Source organism: Cherax quadricarinatus, unplaced genomic scaffold, assembly GCF_038502225.1.
Source record: "Cherax quadricarinatus isolate ZL_2023a unplaced genomic scaffold, ASM3850222v1 Contig2876, whole genome shotgun sequence".
NCBI lineage: Eukaryota > Metazoa > Arthropoda > Malacostraca > Decapoda > Parastacidae > Cherax > Cherax quadricarinatus.
The window spans coordinates 3,976-24,807 of NW_027197902.1; the positions used below are offsets into that span (position 1 = coordinate 3,976).

At 41.8% G+C, this 20,832-nt stretch overlaps 2 protein-coding genes across 2 annotated transcripts in view; both read left to right on the forward strand.

Annotated features, from left to right (window-relative positions):
• Nucleotides 1–1,144: 1,144 nt before the first annotated feature.
• LOC128694515 (protein O-linked-mannose beta-1,2-N-acetylglucosaminyltransferase 1-like) lies at nucleotides 1,145–3,747 on the forward strand (the record flags this gene model as incomplete). Its single annotated transcript, XM_070081494.1, has 1 exon — nucleotides 1,145–3,747. A coding segment is annotated over one exon (1,626 nt), but the record flags the coding sequence as incomplete, so codon positions are not given.
• Nucleotides 3,748–5,240: 1,493 nt separating this feature from the next.
• Nucleotides 5,241–20,832, forward strand: part of LOC128694457 (allantoicase) — a 31,389-nt gene continuing 15,797 nt past the window's right edge. The window contains exons 1-2 of the mRNA XM_070081495.1: nucleotides 5,241–5,394; nucleotides 6,250–6,312. Coding sequence (XP_069937596.1) covers nucleotides 5,314–5,394; nucleotides 6,250–6,312 — 144 coding nt within the window. The 5' untranslated portion in view covers nucleotides 5,241–5,313. The remainder of the gene's footprint in view (nucleotides 5,395–6,249; nucleotides 6,313–20,832) is intronic.

Consider the following 20,832-nt stretch of genomic DNA (forward strand, 5'->3'; position numbering starts at 1 on the left):
CAGGACCGAAACGTTTTCTAATAAATATGTTATAGTGTTTGCTTACGTGTCTTTCTAAACCATCAGAAATCTTCCCTATGAGGATAGACTGAGGCCCTGAATCTGCACTCTCTCTCCAGCCAAGACAGGACTCGCAGCAATGGTTTCAAGTTGGAAAAATTCAGATTCAGGAAGGATATAGGAAAGCACTGGTTTGGTAATAGAGTTGTGGATGAGTGAAACAAACTCCCGAGTACAGTTATTCAGGCTAAAACGTTGTGTAGTTTTAAAAATAGGTTAGATAAATACATGAGTGGGTGTGGGTGGGTGTGAGTTGGACCTGCCTAGCTTGTGCTGCTGGGTCTGGTGCCGTGCTCCTTCCTTGAGTGGAGGTGACCAGACTGGGTGGGTCATTGGGCTAATCCGGGGGGGAATGGACCTGCTCCGCATGGGTCAGTAGGTCTGTTGCAGTGTTCCTTCTTTCTTATGTTCTTATTTAACATAGGATGACTCAAAATTAGTGTGACATGTTTCCAAGGGCTCTGTTGGTTAATATTTTGACATATGTCATATCTTTTCTGGTTTGTTTATTTAATTTAGTTATTGTATTTTCAAAGACTTCTTATGGTTTATATATTGCTATGGTACGTTCCAAAAATGAATCCTGATAATGGTATTAATTTATTACTGCAAAGGTTCCAGGACCAAAACATGTTGTAGTGTTTAATTACGTCACTTTCCCACCTGTTATGAATTTTTAAGATATTTTTAGTCTTTTCTTTTTAACGCAATGCTAAACAAATTATAAAAATCCTCAAGACTCGATCAAATTACAGATACAATTATTGAAGTTGTAGCAGTATTTATTTAGGTCCCCGCTCTCACTTTGGCTTGTACCAGTGGTAGGTTGTCTGAATTGTTGCTCCTGTTGAAGGACTGTGTAGCAGAGAGAAGTTTTGATGCACTTTCACTGCATCACAGCATCCTAAAAAATAAACTGATCAATAGATAGTGATATTCCCCACAGTAGTGATATCTGTAGATATTCCCTATAGTAGATAGTGAATTATAGGGATATTCCCTACAACAGATCGTGAGCAGGTATTCCCTATATTAGATAACTATATCTGCAGATATACCCTACAACAGACCATGTTCTTTACAGATATTTCCTCTGGTGCAGTACTGGGCTCACTGGGCAGACCTCAAGTGGTATTTGGAAAGGGTAGCCCCTGGACGTCTGGTTGTAATGACGGTGGCCGTGTCTGGCACTGTAGGTCTCCGTGACACTGCCCAGCTCCTAGCTCAACTTGGTTCACTCTTCGCCCTACACCTCACACCCATGGCACACTGGACATGGATGTTTATCAAGGGCGGCCGTACCATCTCCGAGACTACCATTCTTCAGGGTTACACTACCCACCATACTCATGTTATAATGCCACTATCCCACCTGGCAACGCCGTCCACCTTTAATAAGAATGGCCTACAAGTACAAAGGCAACGATGGCATTACTGCAACGCCAATGGAGCCATGGGCGGCCTCTGTAACGAGTATACCCCTGATCCACTACCTGTCCCCTCTCCTCCTCCTGTGACCCACCAGTCTGTTATTGCTAGGGTGCCCGTAGTGGTCACGGCAGGAAACAGGCATCAGTACCTATATCACACACTCACCACACTCATGAACGCACCTGGGGCACAGCACGACAACATCATGGTTGTCCTTGGTAATGCAACACAAGCAGCAACACAACTTCTCCATCTTATGAATATTAACTTCACCACTCTAACCATACACGGGCATCACAACAATAAACTCTTCAGTTATTACCGCAACGTATTCAAATTCATCGCTCATACCTTTCCTGATGCTCCAGCAGTTATATTACTCGACGAAGATGTGGAAGTCTCACCAGACTTCTTTTCTTATATGAGCCAGACACTTTGGCTCCTTCACGAAGACCCTTCACTTTATTGCATCAATGCTTACTCGGCTACAGGTTTCCAAGGAACAGCACATGATTCCAGGACGGTTTTACGAGCAAGGGTGCAGGTAGAATGGGGCTACGCTGTGTCGCTTCAGTTCATCAGGGATGCCATCCGTAAATGGCCAAGTGATGTCTCAAAGGTAGATACAGTATTTTATGATCAATGGCTCTACAAACATCAAAGCAATGGTCGGGAATGTGTGTTTCCTGAAGTTAGTAGATCGTTTCATTTCGGTATGGGTGTGAATACTGAAGCCTGGAGCACAGAAGCATATTTCTTGTTTAAACCTCTGGTAAAGCAGCCTCACGTCCATCTTGACAACGTCTCTACGTTGCTCCTGGAGACGTGGCAGGAACATTTTTCCCGCAGCATTAGACACGCCACACCACTCACAGGAAACCCCTGCAGTGAAACATTTGTGCCGCCCGTCAACACAACAACCAACTTCGTCTTCTACTACAGGATGCTCAGAGAGTTGAACGGAAAGCCCAACTACAGGAATTTCTTTTTTGCGGCCAAATGTCTTAATGCGTGGAGTGCGTCTGAGCAGGGCCTACACAAGCGAGTGTTGACGGTGAGAGTATCGATGCTGACCACACTCTACCTGGTAGGAGCTCCTTATTCCCCTTACGCCTACCTCCGTCCACATTATATCAAACCATGGGATTACGATTCTGTTACTGACGAAGAGGATGATATCATTATGAATAGAATTAAAAAAGTGGAAATGGGGAGATACCAAATTCTTAATCTTAATGTTACTAGCGAATATTTAATGAACATCTTATTCGTAAATTAATTAAATAAGGTTTGCAGCCTTTGCCCCCCCGAGTCTGTATTCCGTCTGTGATCTCCTTTGCCCTTCCCCAAACTTCATAACTTTGTACTTGTTGGGGTTAAACACCAGTAGCCATTTGTCATAGCAGATCTCCAGTTTGTCCAGCTCATTTTGTAGCCTTTCCTCGTCCACGTCTCTTGCATTCTCCTCATTAGTTTCACAATGTCTGCGAAGAGAGATACCTCTGACTATCCCATCCGTCATGTCATTCACGTATACAAGAAACAGCACGACTGATCCTTGCGGATTCCCACTAGTCACATGCACCCATTCCGACACCTCGTCACGGACAGTCACTCGTTTCCTTCCTGTCAGGTATGTCTTGATCCATTGTAGTGTTTTGCTTGTTATTCCTCCCTGCTCCTCTAGCTTTTGTATCAGTTTCTTGTGCGGCAGTGTCTAAAGCCTTCCTAACTACCTGGAGGGTGTTCTGGGGGTCAACGCCCCCGCGGTCCTGTCTATCCCTACATCTTTAAGTCACTGAGTTCATAATTTAGCTTGAGTAGCTACCTTACATACCCTTTTATTTTATATAAGTTTACCTTTATATTTTATAAAATAGACTATTTTGATATTGTATAAATAAGCAGAATTTACCAACACGTCTTTGTTTGATAGTTTTTTACGTATTACTTGTCTAGTGTTCCATGACATAATGAAAATCATTGTGCCATGCTAGATGACAAGTGGTCCCAACCAGAATGAATAGTCAGTGTGACTAGAGAGTCTCACTGACCATTCGAGTCAGAGTGACCCGAGTATTTGACAAACCTTGCCTCTGGATATTACTTGTTGGGCTGCAAGTAGTGATTTAAGTGACGCTTGAATTCATGTTAGAAATTAAGTTAGGAAAATGTTATTTAAAAAGACTTATGTTTTTTTTTGCCATATTCATAAGTTATTTTTATTTCTGTTGCACTGCAATATATGTAAATAAATCACGGGACAAATGGGCCTTAAACCTACGATAGGTGAGTCTTAAATATATGTATATATGTAATAATAGCGAGTGATAGAAGATGCAAAATAACTCCTGTGGTTATTTTGCATATATATATATATGTATTTATGTATGAGTTAAAAGAATAAATTTAAATTGACGTGACATTTTTCTCTAAAACCTTGCATTTTGTTAACGTTAAATTATTTTTGGGTTTGTGTATTGGTATAGTAAAACATTTTCAGGCTTCTTAGTAAGAAAAAGGTTTACATACACTGCAGCGTATCTAATGCTTTTAAAAATACAAGCCGATAGCGCTACCGCTAAGCTGCCAGACGCTGCATGGCCCTTGTAGGTTTAGTGCTGCTCCATGACTATACTGATAATACTGCTGAACTGTGAATTTCATCAAGTGGAGTGTAGTCATTGTCAGTCAGCTGGACGAGGGGTCCCCGCTGTCACTTTTTCCGTCTTCTTGACTTCCAAACCACGGTACGGGTGGGGTTTGAACTTACGGCTAGTGAGTCGTAAAACTCCATGTCAGCACGCAAGCCAATGGGCCAGCTGACTACAATAACATTAATCCTTCTTGGTATACTTATACACCGTGGTTTAGTTCGCAAATTGTATTGTTACAATTAAGTGTCTCTTGACCTCCAGCTAAATCTACTTGTTCTTTACCGGACCGCGGGGGCGCTGACCCCCGAAACCTTCTCCAGGTATACTCCAGGTATTATGAATTATAATCATGGTATTGGTTAATGGGGTTTACAGCGTTTGAACTACACTAGGATCATTAAGACTTCAAGCTGACCGATTTCAACACCTTGCATGAGCCCCATCCTGTGTAATGGAATATGATGGGGAAATATAGCTAGCTGTTATTCCCATTTATTTATATAGAATAGGATAGCAACATGCCGCCGGTGTACCAAATTTTATTGAAAAAAAAAAACTAAAATAGGGCTAAAGTAAGCTCTCTGTATGCACACACTGCTAGAAAACACATATGGATGTATACAATCCTTCCTTATGGCATTTAAGTTATTATATATGACAAAATGGGCGGCTAGAGTGTGGTTGCGTATTTATTTTTAAATCATAGTGCCGACCTCACCATGACAGTGGTTCTAGGTATATCTAGGCGATGCGATTAGTTTTTACATTGAATATTCTAAGTCTAGGCTAGATTAAGAGATTTTCTGCGTACGATTAAGCCCGGAGGATTAATGATGGGATAGTCAGCACCAAAAAAAAGTCAAGCAGTGTAATTTGTTTTAGTTGATCTTCTTAAGTCACAATAATAATAATAATAATAATAATAGTATATTCACAAGGAAGCACTAAACTCTTAAGGCTAATGCAACGCCTGAGGAATGGGAAGTGTTCAGGTTGAATCTAACTAAAAGGTACTCCAATTCCCTGGATGCAGAACTCTTCACAAGCATGAAGGTTATCACGTGGTGTTGGAGATAGTGGCAGTAGCAACTGCATCACCGGACGGGTAAAACGCACTAATTTCTCTCCTCCAGTAACCTTCACACTGTCATATATACCTCCTGACATGGCTCAGAGACCAGTTGTCTCCACTTCAAGGGATCAGAAGCCCAAATTCGCCGAGCTAAATAACCTGATATCGGAAAAGGTAAAATAAATAATAATGGCGTATTTAGATTAAGTTTTAAACTTAGAAAGAAACGTGAGGAAACACTAGGACATTTATTAGAAAACGTTTCGGTCCTGGGACCTTGATCACTTCTAATATACAGAGGTTAGGCTAGGTAATGTTTGTCAGGAAGCAAGAGAAATGTTTCCTAACGCTAGTCTTAGATGGTGACCCGCCGTTGGGGCTTTTGGTCATCTGACCGAGGCCTTCCGCTGGCTTACCGGTCCACCCCTCTAAAATTTATGGTTATTGCAGTGGTTAAAAAGACTATATACAGGTGGAGAGTGAGGTGTGAGTGACCATGGTGACCTGAAAAACGACATATTGGGATGAGAAGTAGACAGTGACCTAGTGTTTCCTCATGTGTCTGTTTAAACCAATTTGTCGGTATCTAGATGGTACCAAGGTTTATACCATACATTAAGATGGTTCTAAGATGGGAAGTTAGTGAACCACTAATTGGCGTTTTTAATATCTTTCCAAACGTGTAACGCTGGAGGTGTGGAAAATGTCTAATGTAACTTATCTTTAAATCAGGGATAAGTCATTACCATCAAATTACCGCTCAATAAGCCTGACCTCAACAATAGGCAAATTATTAAGCCATTTATAGCCGATATTATAATAAATCGCCATAATGAGAAATATGATTCTTGAGATTTGTCACGGATTCACAAGAGCCCGTTCCTATTTGATATATGCTTGGACATTATTAATTCATGGAATAAACTAGGGTATTATTTCCTGGGATAGGCCAGGGTATTGTTTCATAGTGTATTATTGGAAGAGCTCGGCTACACGAGGCTACTAACTACCTGTATTCTCACCCTGCAGCTGGGAGGACGAGTGCTCTTTACTACAGATGACTGGTTCGCTGTCGCCGAAAATATGCTCAAGGCAAGTCATAAATAATTCAAAATCATATACATACAGGGCCTGCTTATATAGCAGGTTAGGTTCAGGTAGCCTACCGCCGTAAAGGGAAAATCGTCGAGTAGTGGAATATAGCTCTCTTTTCACTTTCAAATGTATATAAAAACCTGATAACGTGTTTATACTATCATATATTAAGTGCACAATAGAGCTAGGCCTTTAAAAAAATATGAAAGTAGAATAAATGTACAGTACACATCAATTACCTTAAAATATTTTCGCCTGTAGCTTGTAGTAGATCCCCAGGCACAAATGCCATAGATTAAGTAAGGATAGATTAAAGAATGGTGCTATAGAAGTACACAATAACGTATCTTGGAGAGGATGCCTACTGTTTTGCAGACCTTTTTGGCAATGTTATGGATGTGGGTATTAAATTTCAAGTTGCTGTCAGTGTAGACCTAAGAATATGCCATTGGTGTGTCTTACAATGGGAGAACCGTTGTTTCCAAACATATAGCAGATTTTGTTGGTAGTCATCAGTGTAGTTATTTTTAGGATCTCATCATTAACAGTACTGCTGAGAGTAGTCGGATCTGAGTGGAAGATGACAGAAGTTGTCATTGCCAACAGAACAGGTTGAAGATTTAGATTTTAGATTTTGCCACCGAAGTGGCTAGTTTATTGTGCACCCCATATCCATCCTGTGGACGGTAGCGCGAGAGCATATGGATACACAAAAGGCCTAGGAACTAGGCCCCAAAGGGTTAACAGGAATACATATGGATTTATATCTACATATCTATAGTTCACTTATCTGTTACAAGCAAATTTAGGAAATTTGCTTAGTATATCTGGTATCTTATTTTCATTAATAAGATATCTTGACATGTCACATAGGTTATTATACTGTCTGTCTCTGTATTCCTCAATAAGTGGACAATTAAGCACATAGTGTTCAAGAGAGTGACCATATGCCTGATCACATAATTTACATTTAGTTTGATCATCATCTGTGTGTCTCCCAAACTGCCAGAAGTACTTGTAACCAAGCCTAAGCCTGGCCACTACAACATCAGTCAGTCTGTTCACATTGCAAGTTGCTCCATAAGCATACTTATCTACGTTCATGTTATCATAGTGGGTTATAGATCTACTCAGGCTTCTAACTGCATTCCTATAACAATCATTTTCATTATTTACTTCTCTCCTAATATTATTCCTAATGCTAGACACAGTTATACCAAAGTTATATTCTACATTCTCCTTCTGGATACTCTTCTTGGCTAACATATCAACTTTATCATGAAGGAGTAATCCAATGTGTGATGGGATCCATAGCAATTGTACATTAATTCCTTTGTCCCTAATTTTTGAGTATCTATACCTGGTTTCCCCAATGAGCATGTTGTTGGAGTCATTATATGAGCCAAGAGCCTTCAATGATGACATAGAATCAGTAATGATGATAGAGTCAAGCTCAGTGTCATAGGTTAGCTTTAGCGCCATTAGGATTGCAAACAATTCAGTTTGCAGTGTCGACGCCCAGTTGTTAATTCTTATGCCTAACTCAACAAATTTATTATTGTTCTTAACTGGGGAGGTGGCAACAAGAGCAGATGCAGCCCTGCCAGAAGACTCCTGTTTAGATCCATCAGTGTATATAAGATAAGATAAGATTTCGTTCGGATTTTTAACCCCGGAGGGTTAGCCACCCAGGATAACCCAAGAAAGTCAGTGCGTCATCGAGGACTGTCTAACTTATTTCCATTGGGGTCCTTAATCTTGTCCCCCAGGATGCGACCCACACCAGTCGACTAACACCCAGGTACCTATTTGCTGCTAGGTGAACAGGACAACAGGTGTAAGGAAACGTGTCGAAATGTTTCCACCCGCCGGGAATCGAACCCGGGCCCTCCGTGTGTGAAGCGGGAGCTTTAGCCACCAGGCCACCGGGCCTGATAACTTGTTACTACCAGCTAGGTGAGAAATTTCTTCTTGAGCAGTTGCTCTAACAAGAGATTTAAGGAAGGGATTACTAGCAATGAGCTTCTTGGGAGGGACTTGTAGGTATGTGATATTAAATGAACACATCTTCCATGGAGGGGTGAAATGCTCTTGTTGCCTACAGTGATACAGTTCATGCAGGTTATAAAACTTAATGCAATTGCACGTTTTCACAATCCATTTAGATCTGTGTGTATTTACCTCTAGACACTTGGTAAGATTCACTGTGACAGTGTCTGGTTCGTTTCTCAACATTCTAATACCGAGTACAGTGTTAATTTCAACAATCCTATCACTGATACTAGAAATACCAAGCTCCTTCCTCATGTTAAGAACTTTTGTAGATCTGGGACAGCCAAGAATAATCCTGAGAGCTTCATTTTGCATTAACTCCAAGGGTCGGAGAGAACTTTCTCTAGCTAATATCAACATGGGAGCAGCATAATCAATTAAGGACCTAACATAGGCTATGTACATCATTCTCACGATTCTCACATTAGCACCATAGTTGGGATTGTAGCCAGCAACAGCTTTGAGAGCATTTAGCCTAGCTTTACATTTCTTGTTTAGTTGTGGTATAATGGATTTGTTAAAGGGTACATCTACACCAAGATATCTGTAAGTTTTAACGTAGCTAATGATTTCACCCTGCAAATAGATGGGTGGGGGATGTCGTTTGCTTGTTAATATCTTAGTTTTAGAGGAAGATATTATGAGGCCTAGTCGATTACAGGTTAGGTTAGATTAGGTAAGGTTCGTCAGGAAACAGGACAAATGTTTCCTGACGCGGGTCTTAGTCAGATGATGACCCGCCTTTGGAGCTTTTGGTCATCTGACCGAGGCCTTCCGCTGGCTTACCGGTCCACCCCTTTAAAAATTATGGTCATTTATAACCTAGTCGATTACAAATTGCTTGAACTTCATTAAGAATGGTATTCATCTTCTTATGCCCTGTTGTATAGATCATGATATCATCAGCATAGCTTGTAGCTATATGTTTAGGTGAGGCAGGTAGAGCATTTAGGAGAGCATTAATCAGAATATTAAATAGCATGGGACTAAGAACTCCTCCCTGCGGTGTACCTTAAGACATTTCTTTAGAATCACTTCTGAAGCCTTGGTAAAGGACAGAGGATACTCTATTTGACAGGTATCCTATTATCCAGCAGAGTAAGCTATCACCAATATTCATTTTGGCTAGTTCATGTAGTATAACGGTTCTGTTCGCAATATCAAATGCAGATTTTAGATAAAGAAAAGTGGTAGAACTAGTAGAGGTGTGTGCAGTGAGAAAGGTGGAAATACAGTTCTGCACACTTTTACCTTTCATGAACCCATAGAGGTAGGGGGAAAGTTGATGTCTGATTCTGTAGTACAGTCTGTTAAGCATCATTCTTTCAAAAGTTTTACAAAGACAACTAGTTAAGGAGATCGGCCTAAATGTATCAGGCTGTTGGGGCTTAGGGATAGGCACAATGAGACTATTGGTCCAGGAAGTAGGAAGAACGCCTTCAATGTAACTGAGATTATACAGTGCCAACAAAGGGTTATCAGGCACCTGCCTTAGAGTTCTGAGAATATCATAGGTTATACCATCCTCTCCAGGAGCAGTTGATCGACCTTTGGTTAATGCATTATCTAATTCATACTCGGTATCAAGAGGCAATCACTCTCATCAATATTTTGGCTCATAAAATTAATCAGTTTCAACATTTCTTCAGAAGTACTCTCTAAATTTTTTCTAATATGAGATGGAAGGCTTTCATGCCTGGATGTTTTGGACCAGTCATTTATGAGGTCATTTGCTTTTTCAAGAGGAAAGGGATGAGCAACATTGCCAGTCTTTTTCCTGGTTATTTTATTTATACCTTTCCAAGCCAAACTCAAAGGGGTGGACCTATTTAATCCACTAACAAACTGTTCCCATTCCTGTTGCCTAAGTTCTTCCTTTCTATTCCTTGCATTTGTTAGTGCAGCTTGGAACGTTCTGAGCAGGTCTGGGGTTCTACATTCACGGTATGCTTTACCAATCCTCCTAGCTGCATGTGTTAGATTGCGCAGCTGTGGATCATTATAGTATTTACATTGGTTTTTATTGTTATTTATAGTGGAGGGTCTTTGTTTCCTATTCCTGCCCACTTGATCTGTGAGAACACTCTCAATAGTGGTAATTAAATCATCATTAAATTTTTGTGTGCCAATGGGCTCGTAATTCTTATACCATTGATCCAAGTGGTTAATAAAGTTGTCTCTGTGTTCTGGTTTGAGAATAAGTTTCCTCCTTCTGTATTTAGCTCCTTGATTGCTGGAGATGTGATCAAGATTGACAGTTGTTAGTCTTGGGAAGTGATCAGATAGAAGATCATCAACTATGACAGAGTCATGCATCGTATATGATGTATTAAATCCAAGACACAGATCTAGTATGCCACCATATATGTGAGTAGGCTCAGTAGTGCCCACAATTCGAACATTATCATGCTCATTTAGCAATCTCACTAGTTTAGTTCCATTGGTGTTTGTTATAGACCCACCAATATTCTTATGTCTGGCATTAAAATCTCCAAGAATGATGGTAGGTTCACTATTGATGCGATCTGGTAAAGCATCAGGTCGAAGCTGGTTCGCTGGGGCATAGAGATTAAAAATGTTTATGGAAAAATCGCCTGCATATACTTTGACACCATGATACTGCATGTTAACTCGACTCTGCAAGGAAAGGAGTGAATGTGGCAAGTTCTTTCTGACATACATCACACAACAGTTGGTTGACCTTAGGTTATAAGCTGCATATCCAGGCAAGTTTGGTGGAGGTGCTCCATCTTTCAATCTACATTCCTGCAAACAGATGACATCAATATTCTTGGTTGCACTAATATGATGTAAGTCAGGCAACCGCTTCCTGATGGAAGCAATGTTCCATGAAAAGATTTGTAATGTATCCATTGTAGTGAGTTATTACAATCTCTTGCTCATAAGATGGTAAAACTATTATGCTTTGACTGCAGTGTGCAGACACTTAAGAGCAAATAGCATAGTTTGTACGTCTTTATCTTCAGGACCTTTATTTTTAAGCATTTTTCGGCATCTTGGCAGCCAGTTATGAGGCAAGTCTTGAAGGCAAGAGTTATGGGCTTCTTTCTCACAAATTGCTGGAAGCTGAACGGAGATTGCTGCACTTTTGACATCATCACCATGCTCAAGAGCATCATCCTGATTACATATATTTATTAAACTTGTCAGGATCTGTTCAAGATGCTCAATTTTTTTCTGGAAATTTGTTATAATATGAGGAAGGTCAGGCGAATCCAATGCCTCTCCGGAGGATGGCACTTCTGGGTTAGTGCTTCCTTTAACACCTATCACCTTAACAGGTACCATGGTTACATTAGTGTTCTCTGTTTCATCATTCATTGCAGGTAGGTCCTGTGCATCTGACTCATCTCCAATTTCCAGGGAGGTTACCTGTGTGGTGTCCGTCTGACTGTTGTAGTTGTGTGTATTGGGAGAAATGACAAACTCATCCCCATTCAGGTTCAGGTGTAGTGGCAGAACAGTAGTTCCATATGTGCTAGCAGGGATGGCTAGCTCCTCCACAGCTGGTGTGTGTTTACCTGGAGTTTACCTGGAGAGAGTTCCGGGGGTCAACGCCCCGCGGCCCGGTCTGTGACCAGGCCTCCTGGTGGATCAGAGCCTGATCAACCAGGCTGTTGCTGCTGGCTGCACGCAAACCAACGTACGAGCCACAGCCCGGCTGATCCGGAACTGACTTTAGGTGCTTGTCCAGTGCCAGCTTGAAGACTGCCAGGGGTCTGTTGGTAATCCCCCTTATGTGTGCTGGGAGGCAGTTGAACAGTCTCGGGCCCCTGACACTTATTGTATGGTCTCTTAACGTGCTAGTGACACCCCTGCTTTTCATTGGGGGGATGGTGCATCGTCTGCCAAGTCTTTTGCTTTCGTAGTGAGAGATGTTCGTGTGCAAGTTCGGTACTAGTCCCTCTAGGATTTTCCAGGTGTATATAATCATGTATCTCTCCCTCATAGGTATCTGCAGTGGCAGACCAGTAGTTCCATATGTGCTAGCAGGGATGGCTAGCTCCTCCACAGCTGGTGTGTGTGATGGCATTCTGGTATCACCAGAATTGTTTGCAGTGAGGTGGGGTTCTTGCACACTTTGCAGAGGTTCAGTCTCAGATCTGGCTGTGGTAGACTGGATGGCCCCATCCTCAGTTACCATTAAAGGACTGTTATCAGGTTTACATCGAAGGTTGTTTGGGTTCTGACTGCAGTCCTTGTGGGAAACTGTAACCCCAACTTCTTTACAGTTAATACACTTAAATTTTTGGCTGTCAGGGCCTACTGTGCATTCTCTAGTGGAATGTTTCCCAGCACACTTACCACACCAAGAATGTAGTATTCCACAGTCTACTGCAACATGGCCATAGTGCTGGCATTTGTAACACCTACGTTTAGGGGGTAGGTACACTTCGATGTTTAGGAAACGTAAACCATGCACCCAGATATTCCGGGGGAGGGGCACAGGACCCACCCAACTGGCAATAATTTGGGATTTTCCTTTAAGTCTTTTAGGCTTGATGATATGCTCACTTAGAGTCAGATGGGATGGGTCCATGCAGAGAGGGTATCCAAAGATTATGATACTGACCCATTTTTTAAAGTGGTGAGTGTCTGATGGAGGTCGGAGCAGCTTAATATCCCCATAAGGTGTACTAAGTAGATCATTGATCAGCTCTTTATTCTGTTCCACAAACACAAAGTTGTGTGTGTTTTTCCTAAATTGGATCCTTGAGTTAGGATGCTTGTTTACAGCTTCCATTAGCCATGCACACTTAGCAGGCAGCGGGGTGTTGTCAGGGAAGTTCAGCTTAACACATTCTTCCTTTGAAGAAAGACTTCTTGCAGCCTCTGTGCACCAAGGACGTTTAGTATCACATTGTGTACGAGTCAAGTGAGTCTGACTACGTCGACGCTCTAGCCCTTTCTCACTTTTTCTCTTTTGTTTACTTTTAAAGGTCTGGAAGCTATCATCATTTCCATCACCTGCAGAAATAGGTTCCTCTATGACAGTTGCCATGTTTGCCAGTGATGATATCTGGTGTAAGACTCACAACACAAGAATTCCTCGCTTATCTTTCCCTTATAGCTTATGCAAGAGCAAATATTCACTACAAAGTCAAAAGTCCAAAATAGATCACAAGACACAAGTGCTCAAGTTCAATGAACACCTCCAACCATACTCAACCCAGACCACCACCACCACTCAGTACGACACACACCCCACCAAAAACACACTCAGAGACCTCTTGTATGTGTGTTAATAATATGGTACATATAATGATATAATGGATGGTACAGGCGAGGTCTTACACCATATCACAAATTACAAAGATGAACAGAGAGAGAGAGAGAGAGAGAGAGAGAGACAAAGTAGATAATATTGAGCATAAAATTAGAATTCTGACATACATCACATTAAACAAGAGGTTCAAATTCAATGATAACTTCCACTTGAGTTAGTTCAGGCTACTGCCAACTAATGTACCTCACTGAAATAATAATATAGCAGATATCACAATGAATGCTGAAGACAACCTCTTACCCCAACCATAGATTGTAAACAGTATTACTAAAAAAAAAAAAAAAAAAAAAAAAAAAAAAAAAAAAAAAAAAAAAAAAAAAAAACAAAAAAAAAAAAAACTAGGTAATGTTACAATGACAATGAGATAAATCACTCTGGTTGACTTCCTTGGTCCATCCTGGGTAACTCACACGTTACTATGTTATACATGTATGCAAGCATAAGTGTGCAGCTGTAGATAGATGAACCAGTACCTAAACAATCTCACTTACATACGCATTACTATGTATGACAAGTGTTACCAAGTACACCAAGTGTTCACTTTATCACTTAGAATACACTTGTGTTGATGTAAATATAGGTGAGAGTGGTACACCACTGACCGTAATAAACACACTCAACTTCTCAAGGTCACACACTAGGCCCAGCTTCTGGAGAGGTACCAGCGTTTTAATGTGTTTATTATGTATCAGTGCGTGTCTGCAGTCATTAAATTGGTGTATCAGAAGTTAAACACTACAATCCAGTTGATCAAATAGTCTAAAACAATTTACACAATGTATAACTAGAAGTATAATGATTGCAAATTGTTACTATTACAATTTTAACTAGGCGCTAGACCCACTAGATGAGATGGCAAGGAACATAGATGTTAACAGGCTGACTCTTGCTTAACACAGTTGAAAGGTAACCGAATTACTCAAGTAAGAAAGTATTCATGAAACTGAACATTATGCAGCAGTAAGCTTGTTCACAGTAAAAATACAAAGCATAAGTTACACACTCACACCACAGATGAACACTGCAATTTGAAATATTACTGGGAATTTAGCAGTAAAGTTTCAGTCTGAACGAGAAAATGTATTAGAAAACACAGCAATGACACTAGGACAAGCAATTTAATTATGTAACCGTATTTAATAGTTCAGTTACACTGAGCAGAGCATGTATTACACTGATTTATCAAATGTAAGGAGTCGCTACACTGAAGCACACTCTGAGCCTTTTAAAGTCTTAATACAGGCTTACAAACGACAATTAACTGTTGGGGAAAGCAGCACTTAACATTTCTAGCACAAGTATGACAGATGAATGTTCACTGTGTACAAGCCAATCACCACAAACTTACTATGTTTGTAAGTGAACCTCTGGCATGTCCCACTCAAAATGTCAGCACTGCAATGCTCGTTAAATTGTTCTTAAGCCACTAGAGGAAACACTGGTATGCCAGCTGCACTGTAGAACGTATACATAGACATGCTGGGCCTTAGGACAGCTATAACTGCAGGCTGCCTTAGCTTGTTCTGGCTAGCTTTTAGTGCTGCTTTCAAGCTTGCTTGACTGTGCTTGCTAAGCCCGTGTCAACCACCTGGATATTTGCTTGTAGCAGGCAGGTAGGCACACAGGAGACACATTCGTAAGATGAGTGGAGTGCGGCACAGAGGACACGTGCACTCAAGTACTTATGTGGTCTGGCAAAAACCGCCTCTAGACCATAAGTAAATAGAGGCGAATGGCTGAGTTCCAAATCGAGGAAGGAGAAGGGACAAGGAAGGGATATTCACCTCGCTAGACACAGGCAATATGGGTGTAGTGGCCTGCAGGTTGCAGTGCAATTTTCAAGGTCATTCACTGGGCCCACAGTCATCTCGAGAGTTACCAACCCTGTACTACTTGTTAATTACTCCAAACCCACAGCACTTAACACATCTAGCACACGTGTCTTGGAATGACAGACAAATTTTCACTACATAAGAACTAGTTCTCACAACACCGAAGGTACGGCCGGAACACTGTAGAACGTTCACAAAGGTATTCTGGGATTCAGAATGCCTTGGCCTTCACTGGCCTTCACTTGACCTTCACTGGCTGGCTTGGAGTGCTGTTTGGCCTGGATCAGCTAAACTCGCCCTTATCCCATATGTAGATAATGGCGACGAGTTAAGGGATACCGGTGAATAGGAAAGTCGAGGAAGGGACATTCACCTCACTAGACACACGCAGTTTGGGTGTAAGTGGCATGCGGGTCTTATAGTGCCATTTTCAAGGTCACCCAGCAGGCCAGACATTCCTCACTCATTTTAAGCCTACGTAGGTACTGATGGTAGCACAATGTCCTAAGTAAGCGTAATACACTCATGCAAATAGTTACAACAAATCTGAAGCACTTGCAGAACTCACATATTCGAGTACCAGCGGAGCAGCAAAATACACCTCTACACTGCACCTTGATAGAGGCGAACGGCTGAGTTTAAAGGCGGAGAGTTGGGGATACAGAACAGCAGGGGTAACTGAGCATGCACATTCGCCTTTCTTCACATAGTCAATGTGGGCGAAAGTCTCAGGCAGGTGATGCAGTGCCTCGCTCAAGGTCACTGACTGAGGCAGACTTCTCAAGAGTTACCAAACACTGCAATACTCGTACAAATAGTTATTCCAAACTTGCAGAACTTCTAGCACACGTGTCTTGGAGTGAAAGACGAATTTTCAGTGTGTGGACACCTGGGTTACCAACTCACGTAGGACTGCACACTCGTCGTTATTCCTCAGGTTGGCAAAGCGATGAGTTGTGAGCTTTTTGAGAGGCACGAGTAGCAGTGGACTAGCAAAATTCGCCTCTACACTGTATGTTGATAGAGGCGAAAGGCTGAGGTCAAATGAAAGGCAGAGGGGAAGCAGAGGCCTGTGAGGGCCTTTGCAAAAAGGAAAACTATTTCCAGTGTTTCAATAGGTATATCCTTAGTCACAGCTCGCACATAACAGTTCTCCCAACACTGAAGCTGTCTTCCAACAGTAGGAATTTTAATGATGACTTATCAGTCAGGAGAAATGGGTAGGCCTGCGAATTAGTAGGTCCAGATCCCCAGCACACGTCTACTCCCCTCAACCACTCAGCCGAGACTGCCCAAGTACCTGTTTAGTTTTTTTTTTATATATTTTATTGAAAACTCAGGTACAAAATAGTTATGGGTGCATAAAATAATATGTCAACGAGATACCAGGCACTAACTAGATTATTATATAAATAAATAATAAAGTCAAAACACAGGAAAATATAAACACTATACAAATAAACAATGTGACAAAAACAGGCACACAGAATTACACACATACACAAGCAATCACGTATTTTTTTTTTTTATTTAGAAAACACAATACATATTTAAATGTATGCTATGCATACGTTACATAAACTAAGACATGTTATCCATTAAAAATGAAACAACAATTCCACGTTCTACACGAAGGCAACCCACACCCGAACATACAGGTGGATTTAATAAATTCATAAATACTACCTATATAATCCAAAGAATATCACACGTATTTACAAGGACGTACAAGTGATTAATAATAAGAACTATACTGGATATTAACAAAATTCCTCTACCACACAATCCCAGTACTTAAATAAACCGTTACCCGTAGGTGTATTACCACCATTTACACATCCAACAACATGACCTACCAAACCCCCTTTTAACAATAATTAATAATGCCAGTGCATACAAAAAATATATGCATGCACCGTTTTAAGAAAAAACCCTTAAGTAACCTAACAATCACGGTATGCCCTTACCTCATTAAACCTTAATGAGAATTACAGAATTTGGTTATGCATAAACCACAAAAAATATAAAAGTACATAGCAACCCAGATATGTACATTATGTTACCATACACACACACTTGTATAATTGGAAGAATATACACCCACAATATCTAATATCAATAATAATAAAACAACAACAAAGAAATTCAAACTGTCAGAACATCATTGTATGACATGGATTTTACACATAAAATTAAAGAATACACTTCATGTTACCTCAACTTTAAACAACCTATGTAAATATTTAATATAAACCAAGACTATAATTATCATTGAAACATATCAAAGGGTACTGATCGCCAATATCAAATATCTCTGCAGGAACATAACCATTTCATAAATATATGCTCTCACTATCTCACCCTCACACCACCTTCCATACTGCTAGCCTAACCTTACACCCCCCCTCTCACAATAAAAGAGACCCTGCCCTTGCCCCCCCCCTGTTCCCTTAGAAGCTGTGCTACAGTAAAATTACGATAACCTATCGAAAAACTTGATTCCCATCTCCCCCCATATATTAACCTATTCCTACACCTTGTCCTATAAAACCGCGCTGCTAACGCTTTTATCCTCAACTGCCCTGAAATCTGCCTCATACCCCAAGAAACATGCAAATAATCTGCCATAACATACATCAAAGCCCTGCCCACTTCGCTTGCTACCCCACTAACATCCATCGACAACGATCTAAGAACAGACCAACTCCCCCCCCCCCCCCCCCAACAGCCTAATAACCCCCGCCATCCAGACTCTCACCACTTCCAAAGATGAACAAAAATATACCACATGATATGCCGTCTCCTCCTCCCCACAGAATAAACATGTTGCCTCTCTAACCAACCCCATCTTATGCAACATATACTTAGATGCCACCACACCCATTAGAAAACGGTACACCAACTCCCTAACCCTTGCTGGTATCCTAATTCCCATTCTACTGAATTTACAACAATGCATGCAACCATATGACCTGTCTTTGTAATACTCACTTGTGCTTTATAGTAATCAGTTTACATTAATGTTTTTCACTGATTTCATCATTGCTTAGTTAATCTTAAGTTAATTTTAAGCCAGCCCGTAATGCTATGCATAGTATAAGTGGCTTTGGCATGCTGCTCTTCTGTATTTTTTTGTACCTCTGTAAGTGTGCTCAAATTATAAATAAATAAATAAATAAATAAATAAGCGTCCTGAACTCCCTCCATATGACCCACCACTGCGTTTACCTTCAACCTTTTTACCTGCCCCACTGCCAACATGAATCTTATTACATCTTCACACTTTCTCAAATCCCTACCACTCCACCAGTTTCTAGCATCCCTCATCACCCTATCCACCCTAACACCCCCCTCCCCCCCACCCTTAGATACCTCTGCTTAATATATAATACCATTACCCTAGGCCCTAAGGCCAACAAACCTAGTCCCCCCCTTTTCACCTCCGTCATGACCACATCTTTGGACAACCAGGCCCTCCCAAACCCCCACACAAACCTCAACACCCTCCTCTGTATTTCCTGTATATCCTGCACCCTCAAAGGGAACACCTCCACTACACCCCAGACCTTACTATACACCACCGAGTTAATTACCAACGCCCTCTGCTGTAACGCCACTTCACTGGCCCTCAAACCTTTTAACTTGCCTATAACCCTACTCGTGACTGCTTCTGAGTTAATCCTCCTACATTCCTGCAATTGCTTCATATACCATATCCCACACACCCTAATTCTGTCACAAACCGTCCATCCCATTTCCTCCCCCAATCTCCCCCCAACCCATGTTCCTACTTCCAATAACCTAGACTTTGCTAAATTAACTACCATTCCTGAAACATTCCCAAAACTCCTAATGACCTCTCCCACCCTTCGTAAAGCCTCCCCACTCGTAACTAACACAGTTGTATCATCCACATAACCTACTATGCCCCCCATACTTCCCCCCCCACCTCCCGCAATTCGTCGTCCACAGCCTCAAAGAAAGGATGTTGCATGCATGCAAAGAGCAACTGTGACAGCGGGCAACCCTGCCTTAATCCCTGTTCCATCATCACCGCCCCCCCCAGCTTACCATTAACCTGCACCCTCATGACAGCCCCCTCATACAGAATGCGCACCCACCTCACGACCCCCCCTCCAAAACCCAATTTCTCCAAACAGCCCCACAAAAAGTCCCTCTTCACGCAGTCATATGCCTGAGCCCAATCCAATCCAAGGACGCCCCCTCCCTGACAGTTCTCTATAAAATCCCTTATTGCACTGTGCCCATTCTTCATAGTCCGTCCTGGAATCCCATACTGTCCCCCATGTACGCTACTCCCAATTACCTTCTTTAACCTGTTCCCCAATACCTTCGCAAAAATTTTGTAATCCGTACACATTAACGACAACGGACGATAATCTCCCAAACCCTTCTCCTCTCCTCCCTTCTTTGGCACCAAGACAACGACCCCAGTTCTCTGTGTTTGCGCCATTCTGCCCCATTTCAACATATAATTCAGAACCGCCACTAGGCATTCCCTCAGTACCTCCCAATGTGCTTTGTAAAAATCATTAGATAACCCATCTATTCCCGGTGCCTTCCCCTGACTCAACCCATTCACCACTTCCCCCACCTCTTCCCCCGTAATGCCTCCCTCCAACTCCCGATCCCCCTGCCCCATACCCTGCGAAACCCTCATCCCTCTAAATGTTTCTAACCCACCCACCCCTCCCCTTCTCTTCCATTTCTCCGTAAACCAATAATCAGCATACCTACTGATAGAATCTGTGTCAGTGAGGCCCTGTCCCCTCACATAACCCTCCCCACCCTCCACAACAATATGCGCCACGGTATTCCTCAACTGTCTGTCCTTGAATTTTCTGAGAACATACCCGGTTGGCTTATCACCTTTTAGTACGTCCTCCAATCCTGCCCTGACCCTGAGTGCATCAAAACGTTCATTATGCATCTCTACTAAACGACTCCTAAGTTCCCCCATATCTCCTTCCACTCCCTCCCTACCCCCCCCCCCCCGCATAACAATCATTCAACTGACCCTCTAAATAATTCTGCAATCCAAACCTCCAGCGTGCCCGTTCCCTGCCCCTCTTCCTAAAAAATTCTACAATTTTCACCTTTGCCTGCAACTCCCACCAATCTAGCAAATCCACCTCCTCATCCCTAGCCTCCCAAAAGCCTTTCCACCATGACTGAAAAGACCGACCTTGATCCTCCTCCTGTAAAAGCCTCACATTTAATTTCCAATAGCTCTGATATATTCTCGGAATACCATCCACCCTAAGGTCAGCCAACACTGCTCTGTGGTCTGATAAACCCACGTCT